This window comes from Sander lucioperca, chromosome 19, assembly GCF_008315115.2.
Source record: "Sander lucioperca isolate FBNREF2018 chromosome 19, SLUC_FBN_1.2, whole genome shotgun sequence".
Lineage (NCBI taxonomy): Eukaryota > Metazoa > Chordata > Actinopteri > Perciformes > Percidae > Sander > Sander lucioperca.
Window position 1 is genome coordinate 11,546,574 of NC_050191.1, and position 23,113 is coordinate 11,569,686.

Below are 23,113 nucleotides of genomic sequence, written 5' to 3' on the forward strand. Positions count from 1 at the left end.
AATGTTTCAAAAATTACTTTATGACAATTGTTGCCACTTCCCAGAAAAGTTCACCATGTGATGCTTCGTGTATTGTAAACTGGATATATGGTCTATGTCTTAACATGTGCTGATGACACATTTAATCACAGTTTTTTTGCTTGTAGTTTTTACATGTTTGTTTAAAGTTATAGTTATAGTACAGGCTGCAACAAGGGAAGAGATACTAGAGACATACTGGTGTGAAATCACATCACTAATTCAGTTTGAGATGCAGTCATGCTTCGTGGCTAAATGAATACGGAAAAGCAGGAATCAATTAATAATAAAGGTGGGTTTGTATTTCAAAAAGAAGCTGTTGACGTTTACTTGGTTTAACTCTCTTGAGCATGTCTCTTTTGTTCTAAACTCTGGTTGGTCAAAACCACCTGGTTGATGAAGGAAACGCTCTGCTTGTCAACCTCCGTCAGACGGATATCACATTCTGTTACGCTGGTGTTGTGAGACATCGCCTCCTCCAGAGCTTTACCTCCATCCTGCACACACACACACACACACACACACACACACACACACACACACACACACACACACACACACACACACACACACACACACACACACACACACACACATACAGAGGTAGAGAGAGAGAGACAAACACTTTTGGCACTGATGCATTTCTATGTTGAACACATCACAGGATGCTGTTCTGAAAAGGTCTAAAGACAGTCTTGATAACCTTGAAAAATCACCCAGGGGCAACGTTTGCTGTCTGAAATAGCCCACACTTATTATGAGTGTCATCTGTGTTTTATTGTTATGTCTGAAACAGCCATTTCTATTTTTGTGAACAGTAGACCAAGGTCATAGATATTTGATGGTACTGCATGTTGCTTTTCTGCAATGTGGGTGATTTTTGATCCTCCGCAGTGTATTTCCAGTCACGTATACTGTATGGTGAAATCTTCAAGAGGAGAGAGCATGAGAAGGGGAAAATCTGACCTACCTCTCAAGGGGAAACAACACTAACTTACTAAGCTTTCCATTATTGCATGTTTTCCACACATCTATGAATAATTGAAAAGCCATATACTTTCAAGCTATTCTGTTACCTTCAGTGTACTATGTCTATACAGGCACTAGCATGCTTTGGGAAAAAAGCCAGTGTTTCAAAATAACCCAGTGTTTTAAAGTGCTTCCCCTGATAAAATTTTACATAACTTGATGTGCACATTCTTATGGTAAAAGAAACACATTTTAAAGGATAACTTGCAATGTTTTGTTCAAAAGTTTTGCCTTTGTCTCCTCTTTTTAGGAAAAAATATGCATTTCTTTATCCATGCTGTATCTTGACAACTATTGGATGTGTAGGACTCTTTTCATTGTCAAGTAATCTAGTATTATCCAGTATTTCAACTGCTTGTTTTGTCCGACCAACAGTCCAAAACCACCCCAAACATTATGTTTATCATAATAAAAGACTGAGAAATCAGCAAATAGTCACATTTTGCAAGATGGAATCAGTTAAGTTTTGGTATTTTTTGCTTAAAATTACTTTAACGATTGATTGTCAAAGTTGTTGCCAATCAATTCCATCTATTGAACAAATAATTCTTTAGTAGACTGACCATTTTGATGCATTGCCATAGCATTTGGCACACACATACATGATCTCCAGAGCATGAGGTTGACTGAAGTGCAAGACAAAAATGCCAAGAAATGCCAAATTAAGCTTGACAAGCTGTCCACCTATCCTAAAATTGCCACTGTACAGAGTTTGAACCCTTGTGGTGTAGGTGACAGCACAGCCATTTCTCTGGCACCACCCTCTGTAACACTTTATATTTAATGCCCCACTGGTAGTAAGGATCTAAGATTAGTAATTTACTTACCACACCTAGGTTGTTGCAGGAGAGATTGATGCTCTTCAGGGTGTTACTCTGAACTAGAACTTTAGACAGTGCGATTGCAGTAGGCCCAGTTACCTCATTGCCTCCCAGATGCAGGTGAAGCAGGGTGTTGTTCTTCAGCAAGGCTTTGCCAATAGCCTGCCCCCCGTCATCTCTCAAACGGTTGAGACGCAGGTTGAGTGACAAAAGGGTGGAGTTCTCGGACAATGCGTGAGCTATAGCTTTGGCTCCCGGGCCTCTAATTTCGTTGTCACACATGTTCAGGATCTCCAGTTTACTCCTGTTGAGCAGCTTTCCGATGGCTCTGGCTCCTTTGTCTCCGATCAGGTTGTGGGAGAAGTCGAGCTCCCTCAGGGACGGGTGGTCCAAAAGGTATTTCACCAGCAGCCGGCACTTTTCATCCTCAATGTGGCTTTGATGGAGCTTTAGAAGCTGTAGAAACATAGAATTATGAAGATTAGCAAGATTTTTTGGTGAGTTGCACAAAAAACTGAATCACTAAGAGCACAGATATGATGCCATAGGGCACAGGGCTTGAAAATAACTGCCTATTACTTAATGAACTTGCCACATGTTTAAATGCTATTTACATGGCTGCAACACAGAACAATAAGGGACTATGCTTTATATGATTTAAAATAAAGTATATCAAAGAAATATCAATATAATTTGATTAATGAATAAGTCAATTGACAAAAAATAATTGCCAACAATTTTGATAATTAAGTAGTCCTAAAAATCATGTATCACACAGAATTTGTGATAAGCTGCTTAAATTGGGGATTTGCTGCTTCTCTGTTTTTATCATTGTAACTTAAATATCTGTTGGTCAGGCACAACAAGCAGTCGGAATTGTCACCTGGGAAATTGTAATGTGCATTTTTCTTTATTTTAAATATGATATATACCACTCTGATGTCTGTTTAGTCTATATATCATTCATTCATTCATTCATTAATCACGTATTTGCAAGCATAATAACAATAATTATTTAGATTGCAGCCAGAGGCTTTGGAGTCTTTTTCTTTGATGTAAATAGAGCATGAATGCTTGGGTAGTGCCAACAACAATATTCTCATTTTATAACATCTGTATAATGTCTGTAAATGATGCTTTGTAACTGGCAAGTGCTGAATTACAACAAACAAACATGCTACAGAGAATCGGGCTCCGTACTTTGCAAGGAGCTTCAAAAGGCATCATGACATAAACCAACAAGGAGGAATCAATATTCACCTTCAAAGTCTTACAGGACTTAAGGGCCTCGGCAAGGGACTCACAATCTCTGGTGGTCATCTCAAACATCTTCCATTCGAAGTTCATACCACATTGTTTGACCCTGTACACTAAATGGAGCTCTTCCAGTTTTGTCAGCTTGTCAAGGAGGATGTTAAAGTCAAAGTGGTCCAAAGATGGTCTGTCGTACTCATTGTCACTTGCCAACTCTAAGCCAAATTCCTCCTCCTCCTCATTCTGGGGCTCCTTGATCGGTGGCAGGAGTTGGGAGATGTCCAGCCTCTTGACGTAGTTCTTACAAAGAGGTACCATCACTAGAACTGTCTTGGGCTCTGTAACTTCTGGGATGAAAAGCTCAATAATGGTCTCCATGTGCCTTTCAAAGAACATTCGTTTCCAGCTGTGGCCATAATGAGAGACGTCACAAAGGTCCCACCGCTGCTCGCAGCACCTCTTCCAATAGACGCCATCGCTGATCAAGTTGGCTGTGACATGCAGGGGCAGGGAGGTAGACAGGTTCTCCTGCACAAAGTCTTTCTGGATGGGTGTAAGCTCTTCAAATATTGGCTTTCCTGGAAAGGGGGTAAGTTTGCATATATCTCTATTTATAAGTAAATGTGTCAAAGTGTGTATAATAATGGTACTAAAAACAAGAGCATACCCTCAAAGTTTCTCTCGATGCTTTGCAGACAGAGTTTTGATAAACAAGGCACTATATTCAGAGACCAGTCTGGATCTTCAGCAATAATCCTCCTCATCTTTCTGAAGTCTTCAGCTGGGTTGAGGTTGGCTCCAGGAGAATATGGGGACCTACGCATTGTTGCAGGTTTTTGTATACTATCCTCTGCCTTAAAAGAAGAACCATTAAATTACACATTAAAAGTTGCACATCCCAGCAATTGTAGATAGAGTCTTGCTTATTTTCTGGTGTTGATAGTTTGTTTAATGACATTTAGCGCCTGAATAAATTGTGACTTGACTCTATAATTATCTATGGGCATTGGCTAACGACAACATGCTGCCACATTATGATGCTAGCAAAAACTGTTTCTAAAGTAAGTTAACGTAAGTTAACGTTAGCAGAGCCTCCTTCTAGCTCCTAGTGTTAGCTAAAGCGCTGTGGAGATAGCTAGCTAGGTCTGGCAATGTGAGACTAACGTTAGCTAAACTGCGACTAACTTTGCTTACTTTTACGGCTAACTAGGGAATCGTTGAAAAACCTTGTAAAACGTGGTAAACGTATGATAAACGTTAGCTAGTTACGTTACATACACACAACTCATTGTAACCATGAATCAACGTTAACGTTTAACTTTAACGTTACCTGCTGTGCGCTGGTCTGAGCTTCAACTGTCTCCTAGGTAACAGAACGCTCCTATTACTTCTTTAACCAAGCACGCATTGCAGCCCTGCAAGTTACCTTACGGCAAGAACGGTTAACTTCGATAAACATGCTGTAACTAGCTAACGCTTTTAGAATTTACAGTGTTTGCCACTGCTTTAAGAATACATCAGATAATGGAACTTTTGAAAACACAGCGGTGAGAAATAGTCAGTTTCCTTGTCGGAATCAACTGTATCTCTATATATGTATATCTTTTACTATTAGAAAAGCAGAATATCCGACCGTCATGGAATGCAACACACTCCGTTAATTCTTTAATTAAAAACATTGAAATGAGTGCTACTTGAGTGAGTGTGTTTTAGGAGCAGTGTATGGTTTTAGGTCTGTGTGACATCAGTGTTGGCTGTGTGCTGGAACTTCTGCAGTGCTCAGCCTGATCATGCTGTGAGGAGCATTTGGATTCTACTAAGCTGGCAGATGGACCACGGATATGGACCATGGGCCTTTTGGATATGAGCATACTGGAGTGAATCCATCTTTCCTACAAACAACAACACAAAGAAGGTGCCCAGCTACAGTGTAGGGGGACGTAGAAATCAGTAAATACCACCTTAAGAGAATCCTGATTGTTATTAAATAACAAAGAAGTGAAAAGTAGGCCTACAGTAAATATGGTTTTGCTCATTCCCCATTAAATCTAATGTTAAGCAAGATTGAGATAAATGTAAATTCTGCTTCCTTTTAAGATGACAGACAAAAAGTATATAACACACAAGTCAAGACTGGTTAGTAGGATGTGCATGCATGAAAATATCTATAAGCTATATATAGCTAGCTACACGACATTGATGAGTTTGTTTCTTTAGTGCAAGGACAACAGAACACAGGACATTGTATGGATGTGGGAGGATGCAACGTACATTTTTATCATAAATGAATCTGCCGATTATATTCTAGATTTTAATTCCCATTTTAACTTCCCAGAACCCAAGTATGAAGTATTTAAATAGCTTGTTTTGTCTGACCAACAGTCCAAAATCCAAAGATATTTGGTTTACTGTAATATGACAAAGAAAAACATAACATCTGAAAACATGACTGAAACAATAGTTGGAGATTATTTTTCTGTCTATCATCCAATCCTTTTTTCAGATCAAGCTACTTTAATCAATTATGTAATTATCTGGGTAACATTTTTTACAAGACCACACATGGATGGAGGCAGGTACATGATGCAGCTAAAACTGATTGTGTTTCCCATGTGGAGGGCAGAGAGTGAGAGAGAGAAAGAGAAAGAGAGAGAGGGAGAGAGAGTGAGAGAGAAAGAGAGAGAGACAGAGAGAGAGGGAGTGAGAGAGAGAGAGAGAGAGTGAGAGAGAGAGAGAGAGAGGGAGAGAGAGGGAGAGAGAGAGAGAGAGAAAGAGAGAGAGAGAGAGAGAGAGAGAGAGAGAGAGAGAGAGAGAGGGAGAGATGGCTGTTACTGATTTCATAAAGTTGCTGCAAGAGTCGGATGGAGGGTTGAACTACGGAGAGGCTCCCACTGTAGCCCAGAGGCAGGCCATCACTGTCGTCCTCATGTAATACGGCCTGACAGACACACGCTTCCCTCGTACTCCAGCTAATGGACTGGCGTGACATCAGCCATCCACAGCACAGGAGGCAAACTCCCTCTGTGAGCTGCTGTTCTGGTGCACTCTGGGTAGAGTTAGTTTGCTGAAATTCATTGTCTTGGCATAAGGCTGCATGATCCAGCTGTCATTGCCTGAAATGTCCTAAAAAGTAGCCGATACTTGTATGTGAAAGGATAAATTAATGGGAGGTTTGCTGGAGAAGACGAATGAATGTCATTGTGTACTGATTATACGCAGGACCATAGCCAGAATTATATAAATACTGAGGTCATGAGTCCAAATCCCTGCAATAGTCACCTTTCCAGAAATTTGGACCACCACCAAAAAAATAAATAAATAAAGTCTTTATTTTTCACATTTTAGCTACATTTTTTGTAAATTATATTTTAATTGTTTTGGGTAAGAACTTTATTTAGTTGATTCAACATAAAGGAGGATTAAGTTTCCAACTATAATCTATAAGGAATGATAGTTTACTTAGTTTTAAATTTGATATATCCAGAAAGTCTAATTAAGAATAAGGTATCTTGTACAAGAGATACGATTAAATCTATACAACATCAAAACAAGAACATTCACAGTCACACAACTGTCATCACACACATATACACTAATTATAACATTCACAAGTATAAAAAATATCAATAATTATAATTTTAAAGTTATTTTGCAGTTAATTCCAATAGTAAAGTACAGTTCTGAAAACCAGTCCTCTGTAATTCTGTTTAACCCAGGTAAAGTTAAGTAGAGCGACTCTTTCAAATAAACAGGCCTTTTTCACAGCAGACATTTTGGCTTGTCATAGGTGTTACTATTAACATGAACAATGGCTCCATTCTATTCCAAGTAAGCCAGTGTGACAGTGAGCCAGCATGAACACTGTTAAGGCTTAAACACAACCAACTAAACTCTCACTCTCACTATTTTCTTCATCGCACCAAATTACATAATTCTTCAAGAACATTGGAAATAAAAAGCTTAGGATGTTTACATGGTCACGTATGACACCAGAAATTCAGCGTACTCCTTAATAGAATGCCATTAAATAACCTGACAGGACACTGGCTCATACATCTTAATAAGTGCAGGGTATTTCATATGGATATTGGAGTATTGAATACATGCAGTGATTATTTATGTAGTCCTCTGGTGCAGCACAAGTAGAGGATTTACAGACAAATGCAGCACCAACACTTTCATCTATCTACAGTAAGAAGAGACAGTGCTTCATCTCACTGTTGAGGCCGGTGCCATCACACTTCCATTTGCTTTCACAGCCCAAGGAACTGTTGCATTAGTTGCTAGGCAACACAGCATGTGTGTAGTTACCGAAATATGAAAGATTTTTGCAAATTGAAGTTTCTTTCCAAGATGTAAGACCTATTTTTAAATGTAATGCCCACTACAGTAGTGACTGTTGACATACAGAACTAAATGTGTTATATTAATGAAGTTACTGTTGATCTCATGAGCTTTATTTTCCAAATAGCAACAATGCCGATAACTTGTAAGGCTTAATATATAGCATCAGATTATTGGCATGAATGACAACCCTTTTTGAAAGTGATACCCTTTGCTGTATTTCACATGAAACTTCATTTTGTCTTGCACACTGACTGAAGAAAATAACCTTACATAAAAAATATAACAAGCTTACAACACAGCTTTTGCTTACTGGCAAAGTAAACTTACTGAACATTTCTCACATTATCTTATGAGTAAAAAAGCATTCAGTTGTTTGTTTATGCAAGTCAGGACCAGCAGGATATGAGGTAAACTCTGGAGTGTTGCCAGTGGGAGTGATTAATGCTTGGCCCAGGAGCCTTTCAGCAAAGCAGCGTGTGCCAGGCGAGGCAACTCCCAGATGGGCATGTGGATGAACAGAAAGCAGGGCATCACTGAAATACATGAAATAACAACAATGAAAAACCTCTTTGGTGGTTCATTGAGTTTGGCCTTGTTTCTTACTATAAAAATTATAGAATCATCACATTAATATTCATCTTTCTTAAACAATTGGTCTTTTTTGTAGTTTTCTAACATTAAACTTGGCAGGCTGTTCCTACTGTAGATTAAAGGAAATCCAGCAATAAAGGATTAAAGCACCACACCAATATTTTTGCATCTTTAAGTATGCACTTCATTACAATATCCAGTACTAATAATAGCTATAGTTTACAATATAACTATTGATGTGGTGTTCACTGTGATGGATCTTGAGCAAGTTTCAAGTGTACAAGTTCATTTTTATTCAAAATGAAATGATACCAATCACTGACTGAAAGCTACGAAAACACATTAAAGCCATGAAAAATGTTCTGCAGTAATGTATGATACAAAAGTCTACAGCCATACTAGCATGTCTGTGAGGCTGTACTTCTGCAGAGTGGTGCTTTGAGCTAAATGCTAGTTCAGTGTGTTAGCATGACAGAAAATGCTAATTCACATTAAAACAAACAGCTGAGGCTGACGTCAGTTGTGCTCGTGTTTGGTCAGAAACTAAAAAGTACTGGACAAATTAAAAAGTTACGTTTTTTAATCTAATAGATATTGAAACAGTTCACAGGACAAGAGAAAACGTAGACCTGCTGGTGGCGCTACACCAAAAGTCCACAGTACCACAGACCGCTATTCATAAAGTCACGCCGCTAATACGGCTAAAAACAAAAGATCCGGTATGCTGCTTTCACTCCCAGCAGAGGTCTGTTGTCTGTCTGCCCTTCTCTGTCTCTCTGACAAAAGGTCAGGTCCTATTGAATCTATTTGTAGCAGATGGGACTTCTGATTTCATCGGGTTTATTAGTTCCTTAGAACCATAAACACGATGAATCAATGCTTGGACAAAGTCAACATGTGGCTGTAAAAAAATACATATGAAGAAACTTTATTCCTTTTGTTAAAAATAAAGACAAAAAGACAACTGATCATTTTACAAAAAAAAACAAAAACAAACAAAAAAAACACAAACCTTAGCTGAATCTGGTTAATGGACTCATGATGAGACCAAACTTTGCGTACTATCTGGGAACAATCCAGGGAAATGTGAACACCACCAAAAAAAAAAAAAAAAAGCCAGATTCATGTTACAGCCCACAGGAGAAAAGGGCTAATCATCAAACTCATCAACACTTTCATCAGAGAAACCACTGAAGGGCGGACTGGAATCCAAGTGGATGCTACTGTCTGTGTCCAGAGAGACCACAGAGCTCAGGCTACTATCTATGGACACCATACTGCCGTCGCTATCGCTGCTCCTGCTGCTGTCGTCATCGTGGATCACCATCACCTGAGCAGAGTCCGCTGCAGGGAAACCCAGAAAAAGAAAACCATGAGAGATTTTCTTCTCAGACATTTGAAGGAGCAGCATCTTCCCTCAGTTTGTCTCTCAACACTTACTTAATACCGACTTCCCTACCCTGTCTGCGGCTCTCAGCCCCAAACCCATTTGATCCCACTGAAGACGTAACTCTTGGGTCACCAAAATGTATTTTCTTTTTTTTTTAAATGTTGAACACTGTAGTAGGAGTAAATAGTATACAGTATTTGTTGGGGACTATTTTTTAGCTGCGGCTGAATACACATTTGGTGCTCTAGTGAGTATTTACAGCAGCACTGTGAATGAGGGATCTACTCAAAATAAGCCCGCTTCGGCTACACAGGCAGTACTTCAATCAATTCATGGTTGGTTTGGGTCTTTTAATTGAATTTGTTTACCATAAGAAAAATATAGAATATTTATCATGGCTACGTTTTTTTAATCTTTAAGGGGAGAACATATGTGATGTCCCAAACCCTCAGTGATTTTTTGTACTATAACAAACAAATACAATTTTATGTTTTGAGAGTCAGGAATATCTAACATGTGCACCATGACTGAGATCAATCAGACATTGTTTGCTATTTCTGATTAGAAAGCATATTGCAGCTTGAGAAAACAAAATGGGTTTTTCCCTGCCCAAAAAAATGTCAGGGTAGTCCAGACCCAACAAGTCTAGCAACCAAATCCTATTAAAGGTTGTACGTTCAAGGCTCAGGATGCACAGGGGTCATGCTTTTATTGTTTTAGCTCAAACATAGCAAAAACAAAATCAGTGCCACATTTGCTTTGCTGTTTGTATTTTATGTTATTGTACTTTAATGCGTATTTGTGAAGCATTTTGTAACTGTGGTTGTGAAAGGTGAACTGGGAATAAAGTTCTCTTACCCAATTACTTACAATTCAAACACTGTATCTGTATTCTGGTCAATAACCTTAAATATATTCGCTAAGTGGGTCACGTACATTTTATTTTCCTCCTTTGTTGATCGGGAGAATGCAGGCTCAGTTTCAGCACCATCACACCTAATATTCATAGTAGCAGTATTTCAAAGCTACATACATACATTTTATTTTAACTGTCATTTCACATTTCTAAAATAATATTACACAACAGAAAAAAAATAGACATTAATCAGCCTCATTGTACTGCCACCTTGTGTTTGAAATTTCCACTGTACTCTGGACCAACCACCAACAAGCATATTTTGAAATAGTCTATTAAGTACAGGATGAAGCAGTGAGTGTAAATACTCTTTGAACACCTTAAAAAAAACACATTTCTTTTAGAGCCTGTGAGCAGCTTCGCCACACCGGGACACTTGAGTGGTTACTGCTGAAGGCGAGAGGAACATTATTCACTGAGCTCACCCAGACATGTCAAGGCTCTCTGGTCATTTGATCTGATGAATGTGGCACGACACACCATTGCTAGTAAGTACAGTGTCAGTCAGATATTAATGCTATATGGGTCATCCATGTGGCAACTTGTGCATGAGTGTGATCCCGACTGAGTAAGCTACACCACTGTCACATACTGTAGTTTGAAAAACTCCTAAGACACATAATGTCCAGATAACTGCTGCAGGCATAGGGCTAGGAAAGACATATAATAATAATAAGCAAAGCATTATCTTGATATAAGTATGTTAACATTTCTAGTTTAATATTCAAATAGTGCTGGTCTGATTGAGTCAACGTTTCAGTATTCTTTCAAAATAAAAGCATAATGTTATGCCAAGTATTTAAAAAAAAAAAAAAGAAGTGGGACAGATTTTGGTCCAATTTCACTTGATATACTTCCCTTAGACTGTTCGTTTGTTCGTTCGTGCCCTGTTGATATTTAAAGTTTTTTTTTTAAATTCTCTAACTGTTCTAACTGTATTAACTGTAGGACACTGTTGCCACTGTTGAAGATAACGCACCTCTCACCTTTCCTTTCAGTAATGAGGGTCTGCCGCCTCGACTTCATGTCCAGGCTCAGGTTTTCCACCATGCTGTCGATGCAGTTGTCCAGGGCCAGACAGCGGGTCTGGGACTGGATGGCCCGTCGGCAGATGGGACACTCGTCTTTCTTTTTGCGCCACTGCTTGATGCAGTGACTGCAGAAGCTGTGAGCGCAGTTCAAGATGACTGCCTGTAGACGATATCAATACAGATAAAAAAAACAAAAAAGTCAAGTGTGAAATCTTCTGAAGCACCTCAAAGAGAAAACAAATGTTGTAAATTACATTTTCATATACTTTCATCACCGTGTCATAATTGCTGTATTAAGTTTTTGTAGCTGTCGAACCAGAGTCAAAGATTTGTCGATAGAAATGAAATACAGCAGATGAGAAGAGTTCAAATGACATGAATTCCAAGATAATGCTAAACTGACTCTTGACACTACTGTACCTCAATGAAGAGCTCGGAGCAGATGATGCACTGAAGCTCGTTCTCCAGAACTTCAGTCACTTGTGTAACTACTTCCTCTTTTTGGGCCCTCGCCTTTTCTTTCTCCTCCTGCAAAAATAAATTAATAGAGCTTTTCTGATGCAATGCCAAACAATGCAAAAAGCATGCTTAAACCACTCTGAATATTGTCATACCTTTGTCACTTCTAGTTCTTTGTTTTTGGCCAAGAGAATCTCTTCAAAGCCTTCCCGAGAAAGGGCAAGTTCGTCTATTACCTTCTTTTGCTAAGGATGTTAAAAACAGTTTGATAAATTACTACTTTTCAATTGAATGCATACAAGAGCACTCTAAAAGAAAACATTTTAACATGTTTATAACACACAACACATTTTGACACTATGGATCCTGTGTCTGGTTGTATTAAGGCTGTTACAGACCAACCAGACGACCGACCGTTGGCAGAAAAGGCAGTTGGACTGATCAGTCTCCCCGAGTTGGTCAAAAAAGTGCCTCGGAACACACCAAAGCGATGAGACGTAATACATCTCCATAACAGCAGGCGGTGCTAATCTGTATTGTCGCCCAAAAAATGAAAACCGGCAGCTGATTGGACGAACGCATCACATGGATCTGGCTGCTGCTTTCCGGATTTGGGATTTTTCGAACGGCCATTACTGGCGACTCATTCAGATTACGATCTCATATTGTAGTAAAATAGTTCACCGAAACGTGTTTCTGAAAACATTTTAAGCGAGAAATAGGCCATGCAGTTTCTGAATCCGTCTTTATTTTAGATCGACAAAGGTCAGTTTAAAAGATTTTCGTCAGATTTTGAGAGGCTTAGTCACGCTCATCCCGCTTGCCATTTCCGGGTGAGTCCCGACTGCCCTGTCTCAGACTGAGCATGTCAGGTCGGCCAAAATGAAGGCCGACAGCTCCTCCAAAGGACGACGGCACGGAACACACCGAACAGACTCGAGTCACTGACCTCGCAAGACTGTCCAACGGCCGATTATCGGCCCGGTGTGTAGCTGCCTTTAGTGATGTAACAATAAATAAAAGCTCCAGTTGTATGCCACATACCTCTTGCAAGGCTTCTTCCAGCTGTTTCTTCAAAAGCTCCTCTTGTTGCTGTGTTTTCTGTGCCTAAAAACATAAAAAGTGTCATTTTCATCAATGACAGTATTTTGTCTATAGCAGTCATTCATACAGAACTTGTTAAAAAAGAAAAAGACGACAGTGCTACGGTTACTAGTGTGCAATAGACAAGGGATGCATACCTAGCAAACGTTTTAAGAAAGGCAGTACTTTCGATTCTGCACATCGGAAGCAATTGTTGGTGATGCATATTCATGTATGAAAGAAGTTACTGAAATACCTCTCACCTCTAGCTGCCTCTTAGTTTCACTAAAAGACTTCTCTAACGTCTCCATCCGGTGCATCTTGGCTCTGAGCGTCTCAAGCTGACCCTGCAGCTCCCTGACATGCTCCTCTCTGAGCGGGTCAGCCTGCCGGGGCTCTCCCCCCAGCGAGGCTACCTGCCTCTGGGTGTCGTCCACCTGCTCCCTCAGCATCAGGATGTTCTGGCTGTACCTGCAAACATAAATAAATGAGAAAAAAAACCTTAAGGAAGATCAAACTTTCTAAAAAAATTTTTTTTAAAGATTATGATGGACATATCTTTCAGAAAACCTGATGCAAATGTAATGATAATACACGAGAGGCAGAAACTGGGGCTTACATCTGCAAGTTGTCCAGGTCACACAGACTGCTGGAGCCATCTGAGGGCCGGTCTACTTCCTGGACGTGTCTGCTGGGTCCAGTTTCCTCTGGCTGGGTGTGACTGAGCCTCTGCTGCCGTTTCACTGGTGACAGAGGGCAGGGCTTTGCAAATGACTTGTCTGCGGAGGAGCAGCGGTAGAGCTTGGACTTTGAGGTAGACGGCTCAACTTCTTCCACGGTCAACTTCCTTTTGGGCTTCTTGGCAACATGGGCTGCTTTAGCACCCTCTCTGTGTCCCCTTGCCAGGTAAAGTTTAATGTCTTTGAGGGGCCGCTGGACGAGCATGTAGTCAAACTCCACTTCGGTTCCAATTACAGGAACACCGAGTTGTATGGAGTCTCCGAGCCTCAGCTGATGGGCTTCTTCAGCAGGTATGCGGTTTCCATTCACCCACACACCGTTGAGACTCTGAGGGGAAAAAAGCAACACTTACTTTATCAGCTGCAGTTGAATATAATAATCATAATATAAATTCTATGTTTAGTTTTGATTGACACTGTTAGATAGGTTTTCATTTAACTATATGTTTATCATTGAGGTTGTTGTTTTCTTTATACACTGCAGTCATTTATCCAATATTTCTAGATTTATGTTATTGACTGTTGCAGTACTTTGCTTTATTGTTAATATTCCTTTTAATATGTTTATCTATGCACCAATAACCAAGGCAAATTCGTTGTAAGTGTTACTTAATTGGTAATGCATCATATTCTGTTGAACAGAATCAATCAACAGCGATCAATAAAACATAAATCATAATAAATAATGTAATATTACGTTCTTGTCGGTCACTGTCCACTTGCCATCTTCCCTTTGCTTAAATGTACAGTGCAGTCTGGAGATCATCAGAGGACAACTTGGAGACAACAACTGGTGGGTTACATCCACACCACGTCCTATAGTCATCTGGACAGTCAAAAACAAACAGGTCAAACAGACAGTTAGCCATCTGTGCAGTTCATTAAAACATAGAGACACACGTAGATAACGGCAAGCTAAAGTAAACAGAAAATGAACCATGAATGATGAATAAACTTTACGTGAAAAATCGTAAACTTAAGCAAGTTTTAGGGTTAATGTAAGGCAAATATAGCTAGTTAGCTAGCTAGCATTAGCAAACTGCACCTCAGTGTTTTCGAACAAGCGAAGCCAGTCTGAATTTCTTCCAACTCTCATCAAACACAAAACCTCTGAGTCTGAACTGTCATCTTCCTCAGCTGCAGACGAATCTGTCGTTACAGTATCCATCTTATCTCATTCTGTCAGAGGCTAATACGACCTGAAAAACATCTGTTACTCCTCCATGGCTAACGTTTTGCTACGGTGTCAAACTGAAGATTGACAGGGCGAAACCGGAAGCAATTTGGTTTGTTTTCAAAATAAAGGCGTTACATGAGTTGTTCTGATCATTCACTCTGTTGCCATTAAAATTAAAAGAAACTTGAACTTTGAAACTTATCTTATAAAGTGATTGGATCTTTGCTTTTGCAGACCTAAAAATAAACGAATTGCACTGTCCCAATCAATTTATTCAATTGTTTTGTCATAAAATCACCTTGGTAACTAGCTAGCTAACTAAGTTAGAGTGTAAAATACAAATGTCACATATAAATAATTGGTTTAAAATTACATATAAATTAAAAACGAAATAGATTACATTTATAAAGAAATTATTTATAAAGAATTTTAAAAATGCAACGAAACAAAGAATATAATAATAATAATAATAATAATAATAATAATAATAATAATAATAATATAAAGAAAAATATTTAATCGTGCTAAAGTATAGAAATATATTAATCAATGTAGCAATACATGAATAATAATCTATATTTTCTAAATAAAACAGCATTGCAATTAAATGTTACACAGTTTACAAATAAGTAGCTGCACGGACACGTCACTTAATTCCATTAACCTAATTCCATTTTATCCTACTTTATACTTCTACTTCATTACATTTCAGAGTAAAATATTGTACTTTTTACTCTACTACATTTAACAACTGTATATCAAATGTTGTTTTCACATTAATGCATCTGTAATCAATAAAACAGCAATATAATATGTTATTTATAATATGCATGTTAATTATACATTTTGAATGCAGGACTATGCCTACTTGTAGTGCAGCTTTTTTTTTATACATCGTGGTACAGCCGAGTAACGTAACTTCTTCCACCATGCTCTTCTCTCACATAAACTGTAGCGAATTTACACGTTACTAAAAAATACTGATTGCGCCTTTAAATGAAATGACCATTTATCCTAAGCAGTTTCCTACCATCCATAGACGTATACAATACAGACATTCTGTTGCCGTCCACTCAAGCGACCCCGCGTCCTAAAACGCGCGCACCCCGAGTTTCGGGCGGGACTTCCTTTCTCTTGCGGATGCGATATTAGGGTGAGCAGGCAGAAAGGGCTTGGTCGGGGTGTCACTGGTGTATTCCTATCCGTGCGGCTCTGGACAGCAAATAACCGGGCTGACAACGCTGCTGCCGCTGCCGAACCCTCGTAGATGAACCTCCTCCCCGGCTATGCTGCCCTGAGAGCTCCGCGAGTATCCGCCTCGCCAACATGTCTGATGTCAACAAGACTATTCAGAAATGGCACGCCAGTTTTAGGAAAGGAACAGACTTTGACTCGTGGGGACAATTAGTGGAGGCTATAGATGAGTACCAAATGTAAGTTGCATTCAACATATGTGTATCCTGCCTCTCCACACAGCATGGTTTATCTTCCTAGGCGACATGCTTTTTCCCCCCTTTCCCTTTAATCCTTAAATGTGCAGGGAGGTAACAGCATGTAGGAGACAGTGGGTGCATGGTGCTTCATAAGAAGTTCTAGCCTCTGAGCTGTCAGTCAGCTCCTCGCGCCAGTAAACAAACCCTACCCATGACGTGATGTGGCAGTTGTTGTGCAGAGGCAACAGTGTGTGTGTGTGTGTGTGTGTGTGTGTGTGTGTGTGTGTGTGTGTGTGTGTGTGTGTGTGTGTGTGTGTTGCACCCCAGGTTCATTCACCACCAGTTTGAGTTGAGGGAGAGTGCTTTCATAAAGCCTGTAATGGGGAAATCATCCAGAGCTGTGAGACAGTGTGTTTCATTATGTGTCATGCCGTGCAGAAATGGGGCCAGTATTCCCTCAGACACTTGAGAAATAGTCAGCCACACCCTCTCATTCTTATGGGTGGGTTTTCATCTGTTTAGTGAGGAATGCTTCCTGATTTCAGACAATATAGAGTCTGTATACATTTTTAAAGATGTGATCAGATTTGTCAACTTATTAATGTATTATATGAAATTGCACTATTAATGTTAAATCTAGATCCAGACACAGTTTTTTTTTGGCCGGAAGGGGGCGCAAAAATATGCATAATTTAGCCACCTTAGAAGTGTTTGAAGTTTTTCAGCAAAGCATTAACGCACTTCTGTGTTGTTATTTAGTTTAGCGAGACAACTACAAAAAGAGGTCCAGTCAACAAATTCATCAGACTTCACAGAGGAGCAGAAGGTAATTATCACATCTCTCTTTAACTTCTGGACAGAGGAGTCAAGTATTCTGCATAAACTTAACACTTTTTTTTTTTTCATTTCTTAGAAAACTTTAGGAAAGATTGCAACATGCCTGGAGATGAGAAGTGCCAGTTTGCAGGTTTGTGTCATTGTTTTTCATTCTGTATGAAATATGTGGGATATCTGGAATTTTAGAAATAGTCAAGTCAATTTATTTATAGAGCAGATCCTAAAAACAACAAGTGTTGACTGACCATTGTTGAAAATTGAAAACACATACACATAATTATTAGAATTCATAAGTTAAATAGTGAAGTCATGAGTCCAAACCTTCCTCTGTGCTGATTTGCACATCACGCAACTCTTCAAGTTTTTGGCTATTCAGCCTTCAACCACCCTGATAAAGGCAGATAGGTGAACATCTTAAGTCAAGTGCAGTGTCCTTCACTTAAATACACAAAAGGTAGAGTATTAATTGTGTCTGCTCTTCTGTAGTGCACACAGTCAAAAGAGGACTTCAAGTTAGAAGAGCTGAAGAAACTGGAAACCAGTAAGTGTAGCGACTGGGAGTTAAGTATCTACTTGTTAATCCTCCTGTTGTGACTAGGTATTCTGATCTTCTTCCTTTTGTCAACAGTAATTCCAAATATTCTGACCTACAACAAAGAATTTCCCTTTGACGTACAGCCAGTGCCCTTAAGGTAAATATCTACCACTAAACATCTCATGTTATTGAGTTTGTATTTTACAGATAATCCTGCGTGAGCATTGAAGTTATCTAATGTGTAGATGAAGTGATTAAACCTGCCGTTCCTCTCTGTCAGGAAAATCCTGGCTCCAGGTGAAGAGGAGAACCTGGAGCTGGAGGAGGAGGAGGAGGATGCTGCAGCAGGAGCAGGATCTACAGAAGCGTTCCCCCCGAGAGCCCCCGGTACTGTGCACCCGTCTATAACTAGTTAACTAGTTTGTTGTGTCACATTGTCCTGTTTCGGAGGGCTGTTTGACTGTGTGTCTTTTTGTTTCTTTCTGTCGGTTCTGTGCATGGCTTCATCGCTCATTCCTGCCTGCTTCATTTGCAGCTTCGCAAGGTACGGCTTTTATCAATGAACACCTTAATTTGTTCTCCCCTGCGTGACAGATGGGGTTTTATCAAAGCCTTTCAGTGGTAATACACGGCTTGTTGCTGAATTGACAAAAGTGTGAATAAAGAAGCGTACCATTCACAGTTAATTTTAGAATCCAATGCTTCTTTTTGACTGTGGAGTAAATGTATGTAGATTTAGATACCTTTAGACTCTTGGCCTCTTAGACTTTTTAATAACACAGCCTCTGTTCCACTAGCTTTGGCCAAACAATCTACTTTTCCGTGGAGAATTTCTTTTATTGATCTTTCTGAAAAGCTGAAACATGAAAGTTCTGTTCATATTCTAAGTAAAATGCATATCTACTACTATGCTAGAAAGTAAATAAAACTACTTTTGATAAGAACTATATTTGTAAAGATTTTCTTTTTTAGAAATAGTTTTTATACAGTTATACCTACCATTTAAACTGTTATTTCCAAGGTCAATAATGAACCTTTAAAATCACTATTATTCTGTATAGTGCAGCAACCACAACTCTAATGAAGTTTGGATGCTGCACAAATGCCTCAAAGACTCAAAAGGCACAGCTTTTTAACAGTAGAAGAAAGAAAGGTGCCCTAATCAGTTATTGTTTTGTTTTTGGACTTGTTTTTTAGGACTATGTGTAATCTGAAAGGTGTCCCTTGTAGTGACAAAGCCACACAGAATGATCACCTGACTCTGCTGTTCCACTCAGCTCTGCGCAGAGTTCAGCATCTTTCAGCATCTTTCAGCTTGCTTGGTTTCATTCCTACAGCTTTACTGTTTTGGATCGTTCTCCCCGCTCTCATCAACCTTGTTTCCAGTCGCAGCAGGCAGCTGTTTTCAGATTTAAAAAAACAAAAGTAGACAGACAAAGTTAGCAACTAGCTGGTGAACATAGTCGAGCATTTAGCAGCTAAAGAGACAGATGTTTTCCTCAGGAGTTGGTAGAGACCAAAAACAGAACTATAACAGAACTATAAGTAGTGGGAATATTAGACTTACATTCATCAGTTTTACAATTACAGAAACACAACTACTTATGCTGCACTGTGTCAGCTGGATGTGTAAATAAGCAACTGTTTACTAACATTACTTTTTGAGGTGGTTATAGGTCTGTATTGTGTTGTAAGTGGCCAAAAAATGAATGCATCTTAAATATATAGTCCGAAACCCCCCATTATCATGTTTAAGCTTTCCAGAAAGACTAATGAAAGAAAACCCCTCTATGGGAGAAGAAGCTAACCATGGAGTGTTTTCATGTTTAATATTTAAATGGTTACTTAACACTAAAGCCTGTAATCTGATGGTAAAGCGTATGCATCTGAAAATGTTGTTTGCTATTGGCTATTCTTTGGTCCCAGGTGATGTCACCACCTATTGTTATGGCAACTGTTAATGTAACCTTTGTCCTCTGCAGGTACCTTGTTGCCACGGTTACCGTCAGAGCCTGGGATGACACTACTTACACTAAAGATCGAAAAAATTGGGTTGAAGGATGCAGGGCAGTGCATCGATCCGTACATGACCATTAGTGTCAAAGGTAACGAGCTGCTCCCCTACTCTAAAGTGCCTCTGGATCTTTATATTCTGTGAAAGTGTTGCTGAAGTGCATCACCTTGAAGTCTTGGAAATCTGCCAAAACCAAGAGGGCATTCTGTGTTTCTCTGCCTGTAGATTTGAACGGCGTCGATGTGAACCCAATGCAGGACACACCTGTGGCCTCCAGGAAGGAAGATACCTACATTCACTTTAGTGTGGATGTGGAGATCCAGAGACATGTGGAGAAATTACCAAAAGGTAATACCTGACAGTTTATCCAAAGTGACATACTATAATAATATAACTATAATATTTAATTCCTTCTTTACTAACATCAAAAAATGACTTACACAATTTAAATTATTATTCTGCATGCATGAATTTTAAATATGCCTATGAAATACATCCAGAAATAAATAAATGAGGCAATAAATATATAAATAAATGTAAAGCTAAATGTATAAATGAGTCAATATAGTTCAATAAATAAATAGGTTTTACTTTTATTCATTTCAGGGGACTTTTGTTGATATGCATTTATGTATTAAGTATTACATTTTTGGTTTTGGTATGTTGACAGTAAGAAAAATACATAAAAAAGCTAATCATTGGGATGTAGACATGCCAGTGTGCAGACAGTTTGGAGGTAATTATTTAGTATTGTATGTTAACCCTCCTATTCATTTAGTTAAACCTGCTATACGTTCTTCCAGGAGCAGCTATCTTCTTTGAATTCAAGCACTACAAACCTAAAAAGAGGTTTACCAGCACTAAATGTTTTGCCTTCATGGAAATGGACGAGATCAAACCCGGCCCTATCGTCATCGAACTGTGAGTCGACTGATAATCAAATGGTTTGAGGGATTCCTTTGTGTCTTGAAACATGAAGTATATACTGTATCTTCTTGGATTTCAGGTACAAGAAGCCCACAGACTTCAAGAGGAAGAAACTGCAGCTTCTAACAAAGAAACAACTCTATCTCCATCTTCATCAGACATTACACAAGGACAGCTAAGTCGAGCAGCACGCCCTGAACTTTGAACCAACTCTTTTTAATCTCTCTCCCTTCCACATCCAGCAAAATGTGGTGTTCCACCTCGTAACATCCAGCAATACTAAATCACGGTTGTAGTCCTTTTTTTTTCTCCATTAGTTTATAAAGAAAGTGAAGGGAGTCAAACATTTGTCACATCAACTCAGGCTTTTGTATTTTTTGATTGTATGGTTGTCAAGTGCATATCCCTTCTGTTGCAGGAAACCCTGCTCCAAAAACTCAAAATGTATTCAGTTTGACAGTTCGACTAGTTGGAGATACAGGGCTTTCATATTACAGCAGGGTTATGTTAAACCAGATAAAGCATCATCTACACTCTTCTTTATCTCACTGATTTTGGGAAACGGGACACAACGTGAGTTATTACAGGTGCTTAATAATTTTGTGCTGTTGGATTTTAGACTCTGAAGTGAAATTCAGCAAAACATTAAAAGCAGATATAGTTGCCAAACTCTGGACACGTTGGTGAAGTCATGGCAAAGTTTGCAAAGCCACTCCCTGAATAAATAACACGCAAACGGCATCGCTGTTGGCTCCATCAAGCCACCAAGAGATTGGTCGTAAATTCTGTCAATGGTCTGTGTGCCATAACTATAGACTTTTATGGGGTTTAATTATTATCAGTTAAATAGATGAATTTAAAAAAGCTATTACAAACTGGTGGTTATAAAAATCAAAAAAGATTAAATCCCCCCCAATTAATAATAAAAAAGTTGTATGTATTGCTTAAATTATCAATTATTGAATAGTAAAATTGGATCACAAGAATAATTTTTAAAAGGCTAATAAATGCCGATCATATACAGCACTATCTCACAATTTGTTTGTTGTCTACTTTAACATTTACAGTTTCCATTGTGTGCTTTCTTTAATATTAACTGACCTTTCAGGTTTAGATTACATATAGTCATTTATTGTTAACATAAAAATATTGATAGGTGCAGCTTTAATTTAAAGCAGCAGACAGTCTGATTGGCCAGCTCTTATGTGTGTCTATCGAATCAGAGCTATTCTGCTGTTGTGTGGGTTGGACGTCCTTCAACTTTTAGGTGGCATGAGTCTTTACATTAAAGCTATAGATTATTATAATTATATAATAATAATAATAATGTCCAAAATTGTCCTGGTGGCACACTATGGATTGTTGTTTAGTCACATACAGTATTGAATTCAGCAGTGGCATTTATAATGTTAAATGGTGCAATTCTAGGTTAAATATACAGTATGATCTATGAAGCACTGAAATACTTTGACCATTTTCAGAGTATTCATTTTTTCAGGTTGTTGGCTTTGTCAGAATATATAACAAATATGATTTCTATACTCAAATATTTGTATTAGCATTTAAATGTCCCCATAATTCTGACAGTCGCCACATTTCAGTTCAGTGTTCATGCTTCAGTATGTATTGGATTTAGTTTAATACATTTTTTTATAAATGTATAAAGAGTTAAGTGGATGCAGCATTGGTTCACGTGATTCTGTATTGAGTGTAAGCATCTGGTTACGGTCTAGATGTTTAACACCAGTTTTTTTTCTAAGCAAGCAGAAATACAGTTTGGATGTTTATCACCTGCCAGGAAGTGTCTTTTTAAAATCTAGTGTTAGTTTGCAGATCAGATGTTTTATGTATACCGTTATATTTGAATTAAGTCTAGAGGATGCATCTTTATTGAACAGGAATGCTCTTGGACTAACTTTTTAAGATTCACTTAAGCCCACTACTTACCCTGTTATAAAGGGAGTTTTTAAATGAAAAGTTGCATGTAACTTTTGTTTTGCATTCTGACTTTGCAGATGATCGTCTTCACTAAAACATCTTCATTGTAATATTTGATTTTAGATTTTATTTTTGTAATGTCACAATATTCAGTACTGTAAATTAACTAAGATACACTAACTGATGAATATACAGCAACACAGTGCATGTATGAAGCGCTACAATGTGGTAGGACTGAGACCTGTGGAGTGTTTTAGTTTTGTTGACAGACTTAAGGGGAATTGTATCAAATGTTTACATTGCTTTTAATTTCTAATAAACTACAAATGAAGCAGTTTGGTGGATACTTTTCATCCAGCGCATCAGACAGTGAACAGACTGCGTTTTAGCATGTGTGATTTATGCAAATATTAAAGCAACACTAGGTAACTTTTCCCGCTTCGGTCCCCCTACAGGTTGGAAGCGGAATTGTCCATTACCTTACATTGTCCAGTTCATTCGAACTACAGATCCGCTACCTGATCTGGCAAACTTGCATAATGTAATGTAATGTAATGGACAATTCCGCTTCCA

The 23,113-nt window shown here is 38.7% G+C and overlaps 3 protein-coding genes across 10 annotated transcripts; 1 reads left to right on the plus strand and 2 right to left on the minus strand.

The window, feature by feature from the left end:
- Positions 1-2: 2 nt before the first annotated feature.
- On the minus strand, positions 3-4,895 carry tcte1 (t-complex-associated-testis-expressed 1). 5 transcript variants are annotated; one of them, XM_031322543.1, is made up of 5 exons: positions 4,891-4,895; positions 3,790-3,972; positions 3,129-3,700; positions 1,875-2,324; positions 3-515 (listed from the first exon to the last, which is right to left on the minus strand). In XM_031322543.1, the coding sequence occupies exons 2-5, from the start codon at positions 3,944-3,946 to the stop codon at positions 354-356; spliced, it is 1,341 nt and encodes a 446-aa protein (XP_031178403.1). In that variant the 5' UTR covers positions 3,947-3,972; positions 4,891-4,895; the 3' UTR covers positions 3-353. The 5 variants fall into 5 exon arrangements, with proteins under 5 accessions (XP_031178403.1, XP_031178405.1, XP_031178402.1 ...); XM_031322545.2 differs by lacking the exon at positions 4,891-4,895 and adding an exon at positions 4,453-4,601 and having other exon boundaries at positions 3,790-3,970; XM_031322542.2 differs by lacking the exon at positions 4,891-4,895 and adding an exon at positions 4,448-4,601.
- Positions 4,896-8,329: 3,434 nt separating this feature from the next.
- rnf8 (ring finger protein 8, E3 ubiquitin protein ligase) lies at positions 8,330-16,339 on the minus strand. Of its 3 annotated transcripts, XM_031322522.2 has the most exons (10): positions 16,329-16,339; positions 14,725-14,906; positions 14,377-14,505; positions 13,559-14,007; positions 13,203-13,410; positions 12,901-12,963; positions 12,012-12,101; positions 11,818-11,925; positions 11,353-11,557; positions 8,330-9,404 (listed from the first exon to the last, which is right to left on the minus strand). In XM_031322522.2, the coding sequence occupies exons 2-10, from the start codon at positions 14,845-14,847 to the stop codon at positions 9,211-9,213; spliced, it is 1,569 nt and encodes a 522-aa protein (XP_031178382.1). In that variant the 5' UTR covers positions 14,848-14,906; positions 16,329-16,339; the 3' UTR covers positions 8,330-9,210. The 3 variants fall into 3 exon arrangements, with proteins under 3 accessions (XP_031178382.1, XP_035851428.1, XP_031178383.1); XM_035995535.1 differs by lacking the exon at positions 16,329-16,339 and having other exon boundaries at positions 14,725-14,977; XM_031322523.2 differs by lacking the exon at positions 16,329-16,339 and having other exon boundaries at positions 11,346-11,557; positions 14,725-14,977.
- Positions 15,963-22,876, plus strand: aida (axin interactor, dorsalization associated). Of its 2 annotated transcripts, XM_031322562.2 has the most exons (11): positions 15,963-16,289; positions 17,049-17,115; positions 17,203-17,256; positions 17,613-17,667; positions 17,755-17,818; positions 17,942-18,048; positions 18,197-18,205; positions 19,644-19,766; positions 19,901-20,023; positions 20,479-20,596; positions 20,682-22,876. In XM_031322562.2, the coding sequence occupies exons 1-11, from the start codon at positions 16,183-16,185 to the stop codon at positions 20,779-20,781; spliced, it is 927 nt and encodes a 308-aa protein (XP_031178422.1). In that variant the 5' UTR covers positions 15,963-16,182; the 3' UTR covers positions 20,782-22,876. The 2 variants fall into 2 exon arrangements, with proteins under 2 accessions (XP_031178422.1, XP_031178423.1); XM_031322563.2 differs by lacking the exon at positions 18,197-18,205 and having other exon boundaries at positions 15,964-16,289.
- Positions 22,877-23,113: the final 237 nt, after the last annotated feature.

Bases quoted from the DNA above. Each gene is read 5' to 3' on its own strand.
- rnf8 (XM_031322522.2), bottom strand. From the start codon at position 14,847: ATGGATACTGTAACGACAGATTCGTCTGCAGCTGAGGAAGATGACAGT. The intron at 11,558-11,817 runs GTACAGTAGTGT...TATCGTCTACAG, and splicing joins GCTCCGAGCTCTTCATTGAG to GCAGTCATCTTGAACTGCGC. The intron at 9,405-11,352 runs GTGAGAGGTGCG...GTTTCCCTGCAG, and splicing joins CCTCATTACTGAAAGGAAAG to CGGACTCTGCTCAGGTGATG.
- aida (XM_031322562.2), top strand. From the start codon at position 16,183: ATGTCTGATGTCAACAAGACTATTCAGAAATGGCACGCCAGTTTTAGG. The intron at 16,290-17,048 runs GTAAGTTGCATT...GTTGTTATTTAG, and splicing joins GCTATAGATGAGTACCAAAT to TTTAGCGAGACAACTACAAA. The intron at 20,024-20,478 runs GTAATACCTGAC...ACGTTCTTCCAG, and splicing joins TGTGGAGAAATTACCAAAAG to GAGCAGCTATCTTCTTTGAA.
- tcte1 (XM_031322543.1), bottom strand. From the start codon at position 3,946: ATGCGTAGGTCCCCATATTCTCCTGGAGCCAACCTCAACCCAGCTGAA. The intron at 2,325-3,128 runs GTGAATATTGAT...ATGTTTCTACAG, and splicing joins AGTCCTGTAAGACTTTGAAG to CTTCTAAAGCTCCATCAAAG. The intron at 516-1,874 runs GTAAGTAAATTA...GTGTGTGTGCAG, and splicing joins CCTGCAACAACCTAGGTGTG to GATGGAGGTAAAGCTCTGGA.